At 43.4% G+C, this 17,542-nt stretch overlaps 1 protein-coding gene across 2 annotated transcripts in view; it reads right to left on the minus strand.

The window, feature by feature from the left end:
- DOCK5 (dedicator of cytokinesis 5) overlaps positions 1-17,542 on the minus strand; it is a 234,853-nt gene that overhangs the window by 148,645 nt on the left and 68,666 nt on the right. For both annotated transcript variants that reach the window (XM_036240517.1, XM_036240516.1), the window contains exon 2: positions 17,228-17,311. In XM_036240517.1, the coding sequence (XP_036096410.1) occupies positions 17,228-17,311 (84 nt within the window). The remainder of the gene's footprint in view (positions 1-17,227; positions 17,312-17,542) is intronic.

Genomic DNA, 17,542 nt, shown 5'->3' on the forward strand with positions numbered 1-17,542 from the left:
TAAAAGTTCCCCTGATAATGCTAATATGCAGTCAGGATTGATTACCATATACAGAGGTGGAATGTGGATTTTTTTTCCTTTTAAATGAATTTTTTATTTATTTTTTTGTTACAGATATTTTACCTTTTTACCCCATTGGCACCCCCCACCCCACCCCACCTCCGCCCCGTCCCCGGCTTAGTTGTCCATGTCCATTGGTCATGCATACATGCATATAAGTTCTGTGGTTTATCTCTTCCCACCCCCCCACCCCCACACCCCCTCTTCTGAGGGATGTCAGTCTGTGACCTACTTCCATGTTTCTGGGTCTACTGAATTCCTCAGACTGTTATGTTCATTATATTCCGTATATAAGTGAGATCATGTGGTATTTGTCTTTTTCTGCTTGGCTTCTTTCACTTAGGATAATACTTTCCAGGTCCCTCCAGGTCGTCTCAAAGGATAAGAGATCTTTCTTTCTTACCGCTGCATAGTATTCCATTGTGTATATGTACCACAGCTTTTTGATCCATTCGTCTACTGGTGGACACTTGGGCTGTTTCCAGATCTTAGCTATTGTAAATAGTGCTGCTATGAACATGGAGGTACATATATTCTTCCTGATTGGTGTTTCAGGCTTCTTAGGGTATATTCCCAGCAGTGGGATCACTGGGTCAAATGAAAGTTCAATTTTTAATTTTTTGAGGTAGCACCATATTGTTTTCCATAGCGGCTGCACCAGTCTGCATTCCCACCAGCAGTGTATTAGAATCCTCTTTTCTCCACACCCTCGCCAACACTTGTTGTTTGATGATTTGTTGATGGCGGCCATTCTGACAGGTGTGAGGTGATACCTCATTGTTGTTTTAATTTGCATCTCTCTGATGATCAGTGATGTTGAGCATTTCTTCATATGTCTTTTGGCCATTTGTATGTCCTGTTTGGAGAGGTGTCTATTCAGCTCCTCTGCCCATTTTTTAATTGGGTTCTTTGTCTTCCTTTTGTGGAGTTGTATGAGCACTCTCTATATGTTGGAAATTAACCCCTTATCTGATACATCATTGGCAATGATGTTCTCCCATACAGTGGGTAGCCTTTCCATTTTGATGATTTCTTTTGCTTTTTAGTTTAATGTAGTCCCATGTGTTCATTTTCTCTTTTATTTCTGTTGCCTTAGGTGATGTATCAGTGAAAATTCTGCTCCATATGATGTCCGAAATTTTGTTGCCTACATTTTCTTCTAGAATTTTTATGGATTCACGGGTCACATTTAAGTCTTTTATCCATTTTGAGTTTATTTTTGTGTATGGTGTAAGTTGATGGTCTAGTTTCATTTTTTTGCATGTAGCTGTCCAATTTTCCCAACACCATTTATTAAAGAGGCTGTCTTTACTCCACTGTATGCTCTTGCCACCTTTGTCAAATATTAATTGAATGTATTGCCTTGGGTCCATTTCTGGGTTTTCAGTTCTGTTCACTGGTCTATATGCCTGTTCTTGTGCCAGTACCAGGCTGTTTTGGTTACAGTCGCTTTGTAGTATAACCTGATATCTGGTATTGTGATCCCACCTACTTTGTTCTTTTTTTTCAAGATTGCTGTGGCTATTCGGGGTCTTTTTTGGTTCCATATGAACTTTTGAAGTATTTGTTCCAGTTCTGTGAAGTATACCATTGGTATTTTGATGGGGATTGCATTGAATCTATAGATTGCTTTGGGTAGTATGGACAGTTTAATGATATTAATTCTTCCAATCCATGAACAGGGTATGTGATTCCACTTTTTTATATCTTCCTCTATTTCTTTTTTCAATGACCTGTAGTTTTCTGCAAATAGGTCCTTTACTTCTTTGGTTAAGTTTATTCCTAGGTATTGTAATTTTTTTGGCGCGATGGTAAATGGGATTGTTTTTTCAGTTTCTCTTTCTGTGAGTTCATCATTGGTGTACAAGAGTGCCGTTGATTTCTTGACATTAATTTTGTATCCTGCCACTTTGCCAAATTCATTTATTAAGTCTAGTAGATTTTTGATGGAGTCTTTAGGGTTTTCTGTGTACCATATTATGTCATCTGCATATGATGACAGTTTCACTTCCTCCTTTCCAATTTGGATCCCTTTTATTTTTTCTTCATGTCTGATTGCTGTGGCTAAGATTTCCAGTACAATGTTAAATAAGAGTGGCGAAAGTGGACATCCCTGTCTTGTTCCTGTTCTTAATGGAAATGTTTTTAGTTTCTGTCCATTGAGTATGATGTTGGCTGTAGGTCTTTCATATATGGCCTTTATTATGTCGAGATATAATCCCTCTATTCCTACATTGCTGAGTGTTTTTATCAGAAATGGATGCTGGATTTTGTCGAATGCTTTTTCAGCATCTATTGATATGATCATGTGGTTTTTATTCTTCATTTTGTTTATGTGGTGTATCACGTTTATTGATTTGCGAATATTGTACCAGCCTTGCATCCCTGGAATGAATCCCACTTGGTCATGGTGAATAATTTTTTTGATGTATTTCTGGATGTGGATTTTTTTCTTAAGTACAATGGTAAGCAGCTTTGACAGTGGAATTAGGAACTCTCTGATAGTTCAAATCAGAGGGGACAGACTTTTTTCCCTGAATTGGAGCAGTCCCAAGAAAATGAAAAGTACAATGGGAAGCCAGTGGAGGGTTTGAAAAGACATCAGGCCTTGCACTTTTAAAAGATCGTGCCAGTGCAAGATCTCAGTGATTTGGCTCAGTGATTAGAGCGTCGATCCTCGGACCAAAGAGTCTCAAGTTTGATTCTGGTCAAGGGCACATACCTCGGTTTTCTTACTGTCACAGAGGAAGTTACAGGCACAGAAAAGGAAAAAACTTGAAAGAACCTATGACCCTGGAATGGAAGTGAAGGTATCCAAGTGTACTCATGACTCTTAATCTACCTAGACAGGTCCAAATTCACAGAAGTGTTCTTCTATATTTATACACACAGGCATATTATCCTTAGCTCTGACCCTGATATAGATGATGAATGCCTCAGAAAAGAAGCTATGTATCTGACCTAGAGAGCAACCAGTCCAAAATGAAGCAGGACAGAGGATTCCATGGGGAAAAAATCCAAGAAAAAGAAAAGGAACTGAGAAACTATCTTATTTGTCTGAGATAGCAGGAGGAAAACCCTTCTATCAGACAGACTGGAAATGAAATAGAGGTGGGTCCATGGAGAACCAAGGCAGTAGAACAGTAGTGGTTTTTGGAGGGCCAGAATTGTGTAGAAGAAGGCAACAGGAATCTTTCTGGGGCAAGAGAAATGTTCTCTACCTTGATTGGAGTATGAGGTACACAGGTGCATTCATTTGTTAAAATTCATGGGACTGTGTGCCTAAGATAAGGGTATTTCACTGTATATAAATTTTATTGCAATTTTTGAAAACCATACAAAAATTTATACTTTCAACTGAACATTACAAAGTAATCACCTCAAAGTGGCGTAGAATTCAATGACAATGGATTGCTGAAGGACTACGGAACATTCTTGTTTGAAACTGCCTAGTTAGAGTCATGTGTGAAAAATGAAAGAACCATTTCTTCATCATTTTTCCTTTGTATTGTGCCTCCCAAAGACATTATTCATCTTAATAAATCACTTTGTGCTCCAAAACTGATTATGAACGAGTTTTGCTACTTCTGGAAAGTTCAGTCACAGGTTGGAGATTCATTTACTCATTCAGCAGAAGAGATGCATTTATGTCTTTACCCTTCTAAGACTTATTTTACCATGGGAAGAGAAAAACATAAACCCATAATTAGCACACAAGCAAATAAATAAATAAAATAAAGCAATTTCATATAGGGCTTAACCGTATGAAGAAATGAAAGGGAAACGTGGGAGAGTGATGGGGGGATGGGGTGACTTTACAAAGCCTGTTAGAATACCCCTCTGAGAAGGTGCCTGGGAGCTGAGGATTGACACCACGAATGTGGTCATTCATGCATTATACATAAATAAAAACACTTATTGAACACCACTGCACCAGACACTGTCTTCAAGGAGAAAGAAACAGATCTTTAAACAATTAAATACAAAAGGGCTTTTAACGGTAATGCTTGGAAGTAGCCTCATACACAGAGAATTATGAATATGTTCAAGACTGATAAGGCAGTTACTGAGGAAGACTTCGAAGATTTTTGAACCACAAAAGCATCATTTAGATGTGTAAGTCATGGAGTGGGTTTTGTAAAATCCCTCCTTATACTGCAGTTCCCAGATAAATTAGTTTCCTTTCCCTCCTAATCAATAAGTTTTTTGTTTTTTTTAAATTGTGGTAAAAATACATAAAAATAATTAACCATTTTTAAGTGTACAGTTCAGTAGCATGATATAAATTCACATTATTTCACAAGCATAAATTATTTTGGTCTCTAGGAATTAAAGATAAGCAACAGATAAGGAACCACTGTTTACCAGGCATCCATGATGTGGGGGAGGGGGAGAGGCTGGGGAGGAGCAGGTGCTAAATCCTGCTGTTTTTCCTTTCAGTCTGGTCTGGTAGGTGGCTGGGTAAAGCACAATTAAATTGGGTCAAGGTCACAGGTTCCATCCCTGGGGACCAGGTAACCTATCAGGTTTCTAAGACCTAGCCTGCCCTCGTATCCCCCGAGAGTCCTTCCAACCCTCCAAGCCATGCCTGAGGTCCCTCTGGGGAAAACAATGAGAAGAAACAGCTCCCAGCACAAAGCCAGCTGTTGGATCCTTGCACTTGGGCAGCACACTCACTGCCTTCCAGAGCCTTGGGCTTCAGGATGGTACTTTCCAAATGCACTGAGCAGCTAGCTCACTGGGGCTGCTGAAAAGAAGCTCTAAGGCAGAAAGTAACAGGATGCCAAGATGGTCAAAGATGAATCTATTCTTTTGCACTGTTTTGTGGGATAATTCAGTTCTCCTGGTTAGTTATCTTAGCTCACTTTTATGCCTTTGAGACAGGCAGATAGATGTTGGAAGTCTGAGCTCCAAAGGAACCCAGAGTTCACTGAAATTTAACACCCTTACTTTAAAAAAGAGGAAACAGAGGCAAGGAAATGAAAGGGCTGTCCAAAGTCAATCAGCGATTTACTATCAAAGCTGGCGGTGCAAATGCAGGTTTCCTACCAGCCAGCTCCTCTCTTTATCTTCCCTTAGGCCACCTCCAGGGCCATGCTGGGGGACAGTGGCTGGGACACGTGCACTACCTCTCAGGGGGGAGTAAGCACAGCTGTGGAATCCCACCAACAGAAAACCACAGGCACTAGCGCGCCAAGTAAGTGGGAAAGAAAGAGATGTGGTTTCCGTCTTTTACTTTCTTTCTTGGATGAACAAGAAAGAGACATGTCTTTATGGTACCTGGCACAGAGCAGGCACTCAATAAACTTTTAACAAATGTATTAATAAGAAAGAGGTGGTTATGGACAGAATAGATTGATGTAACAAATGTGCAATAAAATCTCCACCTATAAGGTGGAAACTGACTACAAGGTCAGAGGACAGTCCTCTCTCCCTGGGATCCCAGGCCCAGTGGGCAGAGCTGGGTGGGGTGTGAGCACCCTACCTATGAGGACACAATGTCCAGAAAAGAGGAGGCCCTGCTCCTTAAGAGGACTCATCTGAAATCTGAAGGCCTGGGTTGCCACCCTGGTTCTGTGCTCATCAGCTCTGCAGGATTCTGTTTCTTCAGCTGTTAGAGAAATGAGGCTTTCATCTCTTAAATCTCCTTTCACAAAAACAGTCTCTTTTTTTTTTCCATCACATTACATCATAACATCCAACTCCATAGCTAAAATGCTGAGGTTCCTCCTGGTGGCCTAAAATACATAGAGGGTGATGTTGGAGACCTCCTCAGACAGGCAGACGGCCCTGGTCCAGGTAGGGTAGGGGGAGGGGCAGAGCCAAATCACACTGGACAGAATGGAGAGATGACGCATCTAAATGTCATCTGCAAAACCAGGGAAGCTCCCTGTGACTTCACAGACATCTGGAAGCTCATTAGAAGGAAATGCAATTCCCTTTCATCTAATCAACACATCACCCTCGTTTGCCAATTCCCTTTATATCTTCTGCATGTGGCCTTTCCTTTCTTTTTGAAAGCAAAGTAATCCTGCTTTTAAAAATGTCCTTCTTAGCCCTGGCCGGTTTGGCTCAGTGGTTAGTGTCGGTCCGTGAACTAAAAAAAAGTCCTTCTTGCTACCAGCCCCACTTTCCCTCTTTCGAGAGCCCTTTCCCTAACATATCCAGCAACTTCCAGGAAGACGAAATGGTAAGATGCGGCTCATTGTGTTCAGTCGTAGCAATGAATTGGCTGCAACTCACCTTCTAAGGGTTTTGTTACCATCAGTACCAACTTGCAAGATGAACAAGAAAGGGGTGCAGGTTTGTGTGTGAGAAATCAACAAGTCAAGCACGATAGATTTAAGGAGGCCACTTTTTATTATTTTTTAATCCTCACCTGAGGATATATATTTTTTTTCTATTTATCTTCAGATAGAGTGGGAGGGAGAGAAAGAGAATCATTGATGTGAGAGAGACACATCAACTGGTTGCCCTGCACAACTCCAACCAGGGCCAGGGACAAATCGCAACCGAGGTACATGACCTTGACTGGAATCAAACCCGAGACTCCTTGGTCCATGGGCCAACACTCCAACGGCTGAGCTAAACCAGCCAGGGCAAGGAGGCTACTTTGATAAGAAACTATGCTAGGCTCTGTGGGGACTCAAGGAGCTTGAGAGTATAATAAACCACAAGCGCCCTGGCCGGTTTGGCTCAGCGGTTAGAGCGTCGGCCTATGGTCCTGAGAGACCCAGGTTCAGTTCCCGCTAAGGGCATGTACCTCGGTTGCAGTTTGTCCCCGGCCCTGGTCAGTTGTGCGGGTGGCAGCCACTCGATGTGTCCCTTCCACATCGATGTTTCTCTCTCTCTGTTCCTCTCTCCCCCACCCCACGCTACCTGAACAAAAAATGGAAAAATGTCCTCAGGTGAGGATATAAAAAATAATAATAATAAACCACAAGCCCTGGTCTCACAGAATTTGTGATCTAATTGCTAGGAGAACAGAGACACAGGCAGAGGTGGGGAGACATACACTTGCACGTCTAGCTACCAGGATTTCTGGAATTTCAGTGCAGGCTGCTCTTTTCATAAACATACCTGAACTTCCTGAGGACCCTGAGATTAGAGGGCAGAGGTAAGGCTGCCTTGATTTCTGAAGGGGGAAGGAGGCTCCATAAGGAAACTCATCATGTGCAGAGGCATTAGGGATATGTGTACCTTAGCTAAGAGGACAAGTGAGGCAGCGTGAAGACTGGACTCCACTGCGACACTAGTCACTGTCCCTGAGGCCCCTTCGGCCTGGGTCACTTAGAAACCTGCTTCAAGTTCCTCAATGAAATGCATCCTCAAAATGAAAGGGTGAAGCTCTATTTTAGGATGCTAAACGTGAGCCACTGGGCTCCTTCGGGGACCCAGACAGTAGGGGTGAAGACACACAGCAGGATGTGACAAGCTCAGCAGTGGCAGGAGCAGAGGTGAGCCCAGCAGTGGGACAGCACTAAGGGCACGGGCGGCAAAGAGAAGCGGGAGCTAATGCGAACCACCTGGGACTGTCCAAGCATCAGAGCCAAAGGCCACTCGAGTGCCTTCTTCCTAACACAGGCAGGAGGGCACGACTGGGAACACGGGTCGCACCTTTGCTACACACACACACACACACACACACACACACACACACACACGACAGGAAGAGAGTGCTTCAGGTTGGGGATGCCAGAGACCTCCCTGCTTACTGTGTCCTCCCTGACCTCCTGCCAAACCTAAGGGGACTGGACAAATCGCCAGTAGTCCACTGCCTCAGTAATTCTTGCCAGCAGTGTGTGGGTTGGGGGAGGGACCCCTATTCCTGGGCCCCTATTCTGCTGTTGAAAATAGGCAGGGGAGGCAGGTGTGTGTGGGGCAGGTGGGGGCGAAGCGGGCCCAAGCATGCAGGGTGCTGGAAGAGCAGTGAGGAGCCACCTGGCCAGAAGGACCAGCTTGTGTGGAAGAGCAGGACCGGTGGGGTTGGGGGGACCAGGGGTCGAGGGGGGTGAGTTCAGAAAGAGCTCACTCTGATAGAGATACATCTAGGGTGGTGGTAAATTTGGCAGCTGTTTAAAAGGTAAAAGAACCTCACCTCCTTTGGGAAACTGGATGCTATGTCCAAACACAAATGTCATTTCCTCAAAGGCCTCACAATGTGGGAAGCATGCTCTGCTCGCTCGGATCCCACAGGACCCTGGTGGGAATCACAGCGCTACATTTAATTGTTGCATGAACATCTTCGAGTTTCTTAACTTGATTTTCCTATCTGTAAACAAGCATCAGAAACTCTGATCTCTCAGGACTGTACGAGCTGAGACTGAGTATATGAAAGCCCTTAGCTCAATGCCTGCCACACACAGAGTGTAAAATGCCAGACAAATTTGGACACTGGGGTACCCAGGGACAATCAGGGACGAGCTCCTCTCGGGCCATCTTGATAGCGGGAGGCTCCATTTGGAGCTCTCTTTGTTTTCTGAGGAGTGTGTCTGCCCCTGGAAGAAGGAGAAGAACCTCTCAAAATTATTCTTAAATTACTGCTGATCAACAAAGCTGAAGCTACAAAAGCAGCTGGCATACCACGCTAGGGCAAGCTTCAATCCAAAGCCCAAGCACCTGGTAAGATGTACTTTCCAACGGAGTAAGTTCCCTGACCCAAGAAAATGTCAGAAAAGGTGACTAGGAGAAGGAGAACCAAAATGGTAGAAGAACAAACTTGGGTCACAGAAACACCATGTGCCAGTGGCTAGAACAACTGAGAAACATGGTGCGGGATACCAGGGCCTCAGGGAGACAGGAGGCAGCCAAAACAGACCTGAAGAGTTACCAGGATGGGTTATTCTAAGGCCTGAGTTGACATTCAGTGGGCAGTGAGTCTGACGGTAAGACTAATTTAAAAAAAAACTTTTTTCTTCAGATAGGGTGGGAGGGAGGGAGGGAGAAACATCGATGGGAGAGAGAGAAATCAACTGGTTGCCTCCCACACAACCCCAACCAGGGCCAGAGACCAAACCGCAACTTACCCTTGACTGGAATGGAACCTGCGACTCACTGGTCCTCTGGCCGATGCTCTAACCACTGAGCAAACTGACTAGGGCAAGACGAACATTTTTAAATCCCCCATATCTCCCCATTTTTTCAGTTCCAACTACAACAGCAGAGTCCTGAACCTGCACTGGTGAAAACTAAGCAATTACTCAAGGTTAGGAATTTAGGGTTAACTGTTCTGTCATTTAGAAGAGAGACTAAATTGACAGGTACAGTTTTTAAAATCTTACATTCCTACTGGCAGAGTTAAATGAATACACATTTAATAGTCTTGTTAGAATGACAAACATTGGGGACAGTACACAGAAAATAAGGGTTAGACTAATAAGCCACCTTTAACAGGAGCCTTCGCTGCCTTGCCTTGTCCAGACCTCTGTCGCCCGAGTCACGCGTGGAAGGGGTGAGGCAGGAAAAAGAACAAGTGCTGTGCGCTCCTAAGACTGATTGGCGGCACACAAGTTTTTCTGGCAGCATGTTTTCCACCCCATAATACTTTCTGTGGAAATTTTCCTCCCTGGGTTGAATAAAATGGAGGCACTCTAGCATAGTTAATATTTATGATGCATAAATACCTGAATATGCTTTTAAAGATCATTAGTGACTTATGTTACTATGAGCAAAGCACAAGCGTATATTTACCTTTCTCTCTCTAGGTATAAGCAAGAGGAGAAGTATCTTATTCAGACCTGTCCTTAGTCCATTTTGAACTTTCTCCTTACATTAATTCTTAACTGAGTGTCACCCAGACCCACAATGATTTAATGTGCTATGTTTCACAATGGGGATAAGCTACCAAAGACATTTCTGATACAAGTCACACACCAAATTATGTGACTGACCCAGCATCCAGGGGTAAGCAGCCATGAGTGGGCATGCGTGTTTATGGAACAGAAGGAGCCTGACCATCACTGTGCTCTCTTCCAAACCCTTGATCCCATCAGCTCAAGAGAACATTCTTCCGAACATCTCAAATGAACCTCTGCTTTTGGGCTGAGCTTGCCTCCTTAGGTGCCTGGGTAGCTGCCCAAAAAGGCCAAGTCCAAACAGCAGCTCATGACAGTCACTGAATGAGGCACTGTTCAAAGACGGGTCGGCCCTATTTTAGAAGATCCCATGTACGTCCACAGGTGAATAACACAAATTTTGAAGATGACATTTCAGAAGTACATTAAAATGTATCTCAAAATGAAAAATAGCAAATGAAAAATTTGCTTTTTGAAACAATTAAATCTGAGGTGACACTTTTCACAGACTCTACTTTTTAATTAGCTTTTCTTGTGAAAAAACTCCTGCTGCCACACACATCTTTTGAAAAAACACCTCTCAGGAACATATGTCCCCAGGAGCAGTCACTGACAAGCTATACTGAAGGTGGAGGTCACACAGATGTGGGAAATGACCGGCACCCTCAACAATCGCCGCCTGGCCTAACCTGCTTTCTAGATGAGTGCCAAGTGTCTGCACACAGCCCTGGTCACACAGCCCAAGCTGCTGGGCTCACTGCCATTCATGGCTGTGGAAGGCGGCTGTTTTGATAACTAGAACATGGTGAGACTTGATTCTGAATTACAATCAGCTTTAAATTATCCTGACCAGTGGTGTAACAAAAGTAAATGAAAATGACAAATACTTCAAATGCCTCATTTCAACTTATAACGCACACTTTTACACATGCTGTGAAGAACTGATTTTTTTTTTTAATCCTCACCCGAGAATATTTTTCCATCCATTTTCAGAGGGGAGAGAGTAAAACATCGATGTGAGAGGGACACATCGATTGGTTGCCTCCCACACGACCCTGACCAGGGCCGGACCGAACTGCAACAGAGGTACATGCCCTTGACCAGAATCGAACCTGCGATTCCTTGGTCTGCAGGCCGACGCACTAACCACTAAGCCAAACTGGCCAGGGCAAGAACTGATTTTTAAAAATCAATTTTGACTTTCTTTGTCTCATACTCACCTTTGACCAATGGGCATGGCTGACCAAATAGAGAAGGAAATGAGTAGAAAAGAGGAACAATATAGAATGTCAAGGCTACTGGGTTGACTAATCATGGTATAGGATATGCTAGGATGTGACAATCCATCTTCTCAAATCAGACATTCTCCGAGAGTTTGATAAGGCTATACTGTATCTCTGTTATCTACGACTCTGTTTCTGTTTTGTATCATGTAGGGTTCCCATTACCATATCTCAGGAAGATGCTTATTAAGCCACTGTTTGAAAAAAAATCTTTAAATGCTTTTATGCCTGTTATAAAGTTTTATCAGCCATGGAGCCAAAATTTGATATAACTTGACCTATCATAATACTGCCCTCTATACTTACTCAATAAAAACCCACTTCATAAAGATGAGAGTCAAAACATGTACAGCTGAAGTCATAATCCATTTTTATTCTTTTGCATATTATAAGGAAGTGGATTTCTTAGTTAAGGTGCATTTTAAAACTGGCCTCACTCCACACTGAAGAAATAACTTGGATACATTGGGGACCTCCTGTATACACACCAACACTTTTTATTTCTTTCAGCTTTTCAGGATTGCCCATTTCCTCTGGTTCCAATTCAATCATTTGTGCTATCCTTTGAAATAATATAAAACATTATGCTGTGCTTGCCTCTATAGAGCTTGGAAAGCCTTTGAGACCTCATCTCATTTTGTTATTTCCAACAGGGGCCAATACTGTTATGTTTACACCCCCCCCCCCCCCCCCCCCGCCAAGATCCCTGTTAACATCAGCCACTCTCTGCTGAACTTGTGAGTGGTTTATGGAGCTGAAAATGAATTAACCACTGTATGTGAATCGAATGCAGGGAACCAGTACCGAATGGGGAACAACAGACCTTGGCGTGAAATCATCTGTGCCTAGACTTTGGTTAGTCACAGCAGAGGAAAGCTTCACCGGAGCAGGGATGCTGCTTTTCAAAGCACTTCCTTTTCAAAGCACTTTTATTTCATCACTTTCAATTAAAAACTGACCCAATTTCGGATGAAATGACCATGACACAGAGAGAGTTAAAGTGCCTTGCCCTGAGACAGTTAACCTAGATAGGCACAAAACCATCTAAGCTAAAGGTTTCCTTCTTTGTCACTACCTATCCCTGTAACACCACCCTTTTCTCCTCACAGCACTTACACGTATCTGATTTTTTTTTCCTCACTTACTTTGTTCGTGTGTTTCTGTCTATCCCTTGGATGAAAACCCTGGGAGAGCAGAGCAGGACCCTTGCTGTTTTGTCACTCAGGTCACTGACCTCAGTGTCTAGAATATCTCTTGTGCTGAATAGATGCACTCGGCCCTGGCTGGTTTGGCTCAGTGGTTGGAGCGTTGGCCTGCGGTCCAGAGAGACCCGGGTTCGGTTCCCGCTAAGGGCACGTACCTCAGTTGCAGTTTGTCCCCGGCCCAGGTTGGTTGTGTGGATGGCAGTCACCCGATGTGTCCCCATTTACTTCGATGTTTCTCTCTCTCTCTTCCTCTCTCTCCCTCCCACTCTATCGGAACAAAAAATAGAAAAATGTCCTCGGGTGAGGATAAAAAAATAAAAATAAATAAATAAGTGCACTCGGCATTTCACAAGAGCGTAATACTTGCACAGGGAGTGACACTGAACAATCAGTGACCAGGCTGAGATCTCCAAGCATTTAAAGAATACTCAAGATGGAGAAGAGCTGTCTCACTGTCAAATCCCTCATCTGGTTAAAGATGCAGAGACGTGGCAATGACGACAGGCAGCCAGAGCCAATGGTGAAGGAAGGCAAGGACACTTGCTTCAGTCCTTGAGGATTTCAGTTTCCTGAAAAAGTCTCAGAAAGCAAATCATTCTTCAGGGTCTATAAGATATGAGCGGTACAGAGCCTCTCAGTCAATTCTACTCCCTGTCCTCACTTTTAGTAACAAGTGAAGCTCAGGGGAAAGTCACAGAAAGAAACAAATGATAAGGGGAGAGTGACAGTTCTCTCTCGTTGGGGCTGTGGTCTCCTGCTTCGGAGACAAAGCTCAAACAATCATCTGGCAGTTCCCCAAACGGTCAAACACAGAGTCACCATATGACCCAGCAATTCCACTCTTGGGCATATATCGAAGAGAAATGAAAATGTATATACACACAAAAATGTGTCCACAAGCATCTACGGCAGCATTATTCATATAGCTAAAAAGTGGAAACAATCCAAACGTTTATCAACTGATGAGTGGATAAACAAGACGATACATGCATACAATGAATATTATGCAGCAATAAAAAGACAGGAGGTACTGACGCATGCTACAGTGCAGATGGCCCTCAAAAACAATAGCTATGCAGAAGTCATCAGTCACAACGGACCACGTATTATACATGATTCCATTTACAGAAAATGTCTCTCAAATAGGCAACTCTATGGAGACAGAAATTAGGTTGGTGGTTGTCTGGAGGTGGAGATTAGTGACCACTAATGGGTATAGGGCTTCTTTTAGGGGTAATTAAAATGCTCTGAAAGTAGACAGTGATGATGGTTGCCCAACTCTGTGAATGGTGTACTTTGTAAATAACTATTAAAGAATATACTTTAAACTGGTAAACTAAAATACTGGAAATATATCTCAATTTTTTAAAAAGCTGATACAATAACAAAATTCTTCTGTAGTTTGCAGAGAACAGGGAAATGCTGGAACCCTGGTATTTCTCTCATACACGGAGAAAAGCAGCCCAGCCCTATAATATCTGGGATGTGACCCCTGTCCCCTTTACTCTCCACACTAGCTTGCCTTGCTCCAAAAAGCTTGCCTTGCTCCAAAAAGCTTGCCTTGGGCTCCAATTTTATCTTCACTCATTCAGCAGACTTCTGCTGAGCACCTTCTGCATGCCAGGAACTCTGCTGGGCACAGGACCTGCAGATGAAGGGGGCAGGCTTTGCCTTCAAGGAGCTATCACTTTCATAATTATTCATTCAACCACAGGGCAGGAAACAGCAAAAGGAGAGTTCTGAGTAGTATTCTGTTGTGGGTTGTGGGTAGAAAAGAATTTTTCATGTCTGAAATCTAGAAGGGTGGACTCATGTCCACACCAAAATAGCACACACTGGTCTGGTATGCAAATATCTCAAAGGCGGGTGGGGCAGAGAGTGGAGGTGTGGTGGGCCCCAGGAGTCAGATCTGACAGGAAGCTGAAGGCACAAAAGCCCCAGGGCCAGGAAGCAGTGCCAGCACTACCCTTACATTCCATCTGGCAGTCCTGTGGGTGTTCCCAGTTTGTTTATTTTTTTAAAGGGAAAAGGAGATGGGGAGGAGGGAGAGAACACGAGTTATTACTCAGCATTTCCATCGTGTTTAACGTTTGCAAAGCACTCCTGTCCTCACTTGGTCCTGAACTGCCTGAAATAATAAAGGAATCTGAGAACCCAGCCAAGAACTCAAAGTACTTAGCAGATATAAGAACCTACCACTGCATCTGGCGAGGCAGGCACTATTTAAAAATTAATCCATTCCAATAAATACTATTTTAAAAATGAATCCAAAATAATAATCTCTGCAAAGCTGACATGCTAACTAGGTGATGACTGAATTCAGTAAAGTCATATTCTAAATCTGCCCATTCACACCTTGACACATGTCCTTTGAGATGACAGCATCCTATGGCTGCCACAGCAAATATTCATACCAAATAGGTTATGGCAGCAATTAACAAGAAAAATCCATTTCCTGCTGTCAGCAGACAGCACCTGGATCATCATATTGAAGATGCAGCATTGATAAAATACCCACTTTTTATGGCTGCCTACCAACAGCCAGCACTTCGAGCAAGCACACTGCTGTATGAGCTGCAATACACAAGGAGCACTGTGGCTGTGAACTCAAGCTCCGGAATGGATGGGAAATGGATGTATGTGTGTGCCTGTGTTTGTATTTATAGTCAACCAAGCTCGTGAATGTTTTAGCTTGTCCGGAAGACTGCTACTTTTAGGAATGTTCACTGGTCAATTTGGAGGCTACTTGGTAAAGCATAAACAGTATACACATTTAAAATTACCATGAATATGAATCTTATGAGGTCAAGGTACTTCCACAGCTATTTCAAAAAAATATGTTGGAGTCACATAAAAATGAAAAAAGAATTTTGAATTATATTTAAAAGGCATCGTCTGATTTATTTCAGATCAACTCTCCATTCTTTCCTCCCACACTCAGCAGGACAATTAGAAAATCTGAACAGGCACACATGCACACACATGCACATGCATGCACACATACAGTGAAGAGCTAACATGGCAAAGTGAACAATTACCATGTCAAGATCTGAACAAGACCAAAACTGAGAAAGATGAGGCCAGAACTTGAGGCTGCATTTTGTTTTGAACGTCTGCTGAATTAAGAAAAGGTTCCTGAGTGACCCAGCAGCACTTCTGATGGCTTTGTGGGGCCAGAAGGACAAATGCTGCAGCCCTGGGACTGCCAGTGAGTTGGCTATAATTTCATACAAAAGAGACTAAGGAAAAAAGGTTACTACAGACAAGGATAATGAACACAGGTTTAACAAACAGATAAGCTGGAATTGTTTAATGTTACAATACTAAAATTGTATGTACCTAAAAACAGGTCTGAGAATATACGAAGCAAAAAACTGACATCAGTGTAAATCGACACAAACTGCAATCATGGTGGAGGATTTAACACAGTGCTCTTAGTAACTGAAACCACAGAAAAAAGTTAGCATATAGCAAATTTGAAAAAGAAATGACAAATCAGAATCTAATTGTCATCTATAGAACTTTTGCAAGAATCTAATTGTCATCTATAGAACTTTGTACCCAGTGGTCTTAAAATATACATTATTTTCAAGCTTACAGGAAGAGTTACAGAAACTAAACATGTGCCTTTTATCTGTACAATGGAAAAATGTGTGTTCACAGAAAGTAGACAGAGCAAATTAATCTGGCCCTAACAATGAGGTATGTAACCTAGTAAGGTTTGAGAGGACTCTGGTTTCACTATGCAAAGGAGTCCTAAGAAGTAAGTAGGCTGTCCTTAGTGTCTTGGTGACTTAGAGCTGCATAACACTTGGAGTTGTGTGAAAGAGAAAAGGACAATGCAAAACCCTGGGTCTCTGCCTAAAACGAAAAGGAGGCCACGGTAACAGCAGTCTTCCATTCAGTCAGGCAGACATCAGCTTTTTCACGGCCAACCCCACTTCCTTTGCTCCCAGCTCCTTCCCATCTCCTTTTCCTGATCCTGCAACTTTCTGTCCCATCCTAGGAAGCTGCATTTGGATTTTAGATGACCATCTTTTCCATTTGACCATCACGAGCACTTACATGGGGGGCCAGACCCTGCAAATCCAGTGCTTGCTCTAACAAGGCTCACCCTATGACAAAAATCTGCCTGGTTTCCCACCACATTCTTCAGAGAATAAATGAGTCCTAAACATGGTTCTTTGCTTTAATCCTCAACTTCAGTGGCCTGGATACCTGTTTATTGTGCTCTGGTGGTTTGGGTTAGACGTGGTCCAGGAGTCCTGCTAGGATTTAGAGAGCTTGAGTGGGAGCTAGAAGTCTGGGGTGGGGTGGTTGCAGGCATGATCTGTGTTTTTTACACAACCCAGGAGCACCGAGTCCTGTCCTACAGCCCACTAACTGGTTAACTGAAACCACCTCCCTAGTCCAACCTAGTTGCAGGAAACACACTGACAAGGATGTCTGGATTGGCTGTAGTCCTGACCTAATTCTCTGCAAGAGTCTCAGCAACCCCAGTGAAGTCTCCCTCATTTCTTCCCCAGTCTGGCAGTGCTGAGTAGAAAGAGTCACTTAATCAGCCATGCTTCCTTGGAGCACTGCCCCCCACAACCCGGTGTCCTAGTGACTCTCCTAAGCTGGGTCCTTCTTCGACCCATGGCTGAGCCCAACATATTCATGTACTTGCATTCTGGTGACTGGGTGTGTTCGCACTCACGAATTCAGTTGGCTGTTTTGAAATCACCCTCAGTATGAAATCACATAACCTAAGAACTTCCTGGATTTTCACCAGCACCCTTCAGGAAGTGAAGCATGTTGACGTTGGCTCTAAGTGCCTTATTAATAAGTAACTTCCACTGTTTCTCCCTTTTGCCCTGTCTGGCAGAAGGCCATCCAGACTCACCCTCGTACATCTCCAGGATGTGGACCGAGTCTCCGATCTGCAGGGAGAGCTCCACATCTTGAGAGGCATTGTAGTTATAGATCGCTGGAAATGAGAAACAAAAGGGGATATGACATCAGAGGCAGTTAAAACACAAGTCACTCAAGAGCACATTCTACGTTAGTAAACTACCTGACCAACAAATCACCCTCTACTTAATGATTTCACGTGAGGCACCCACCGAAAAGCAGAGAACACGCTGATGGAGCCCCATTCTGGGATTCCTCCACTCAAGGCTGTGCCTACTGTGTACTGTGATACCACACACTGTGTTTA

The sequence above is a fragment of the Molossus molossus genome, unplaced genomic scaffold (genome assembly GCF_014108415.1).
Source record: "Molossus molossus isolate mMolMol1 unplaced genomic scaffold, mMolMol1.p scaffold_m16_p_4, whole genome shotgun sequence".
NCBI lineage: Eukaryota > Metazoa > Chordata > Mammalia > Chiroptera > Molossidae > Molossus > Molossus molossus.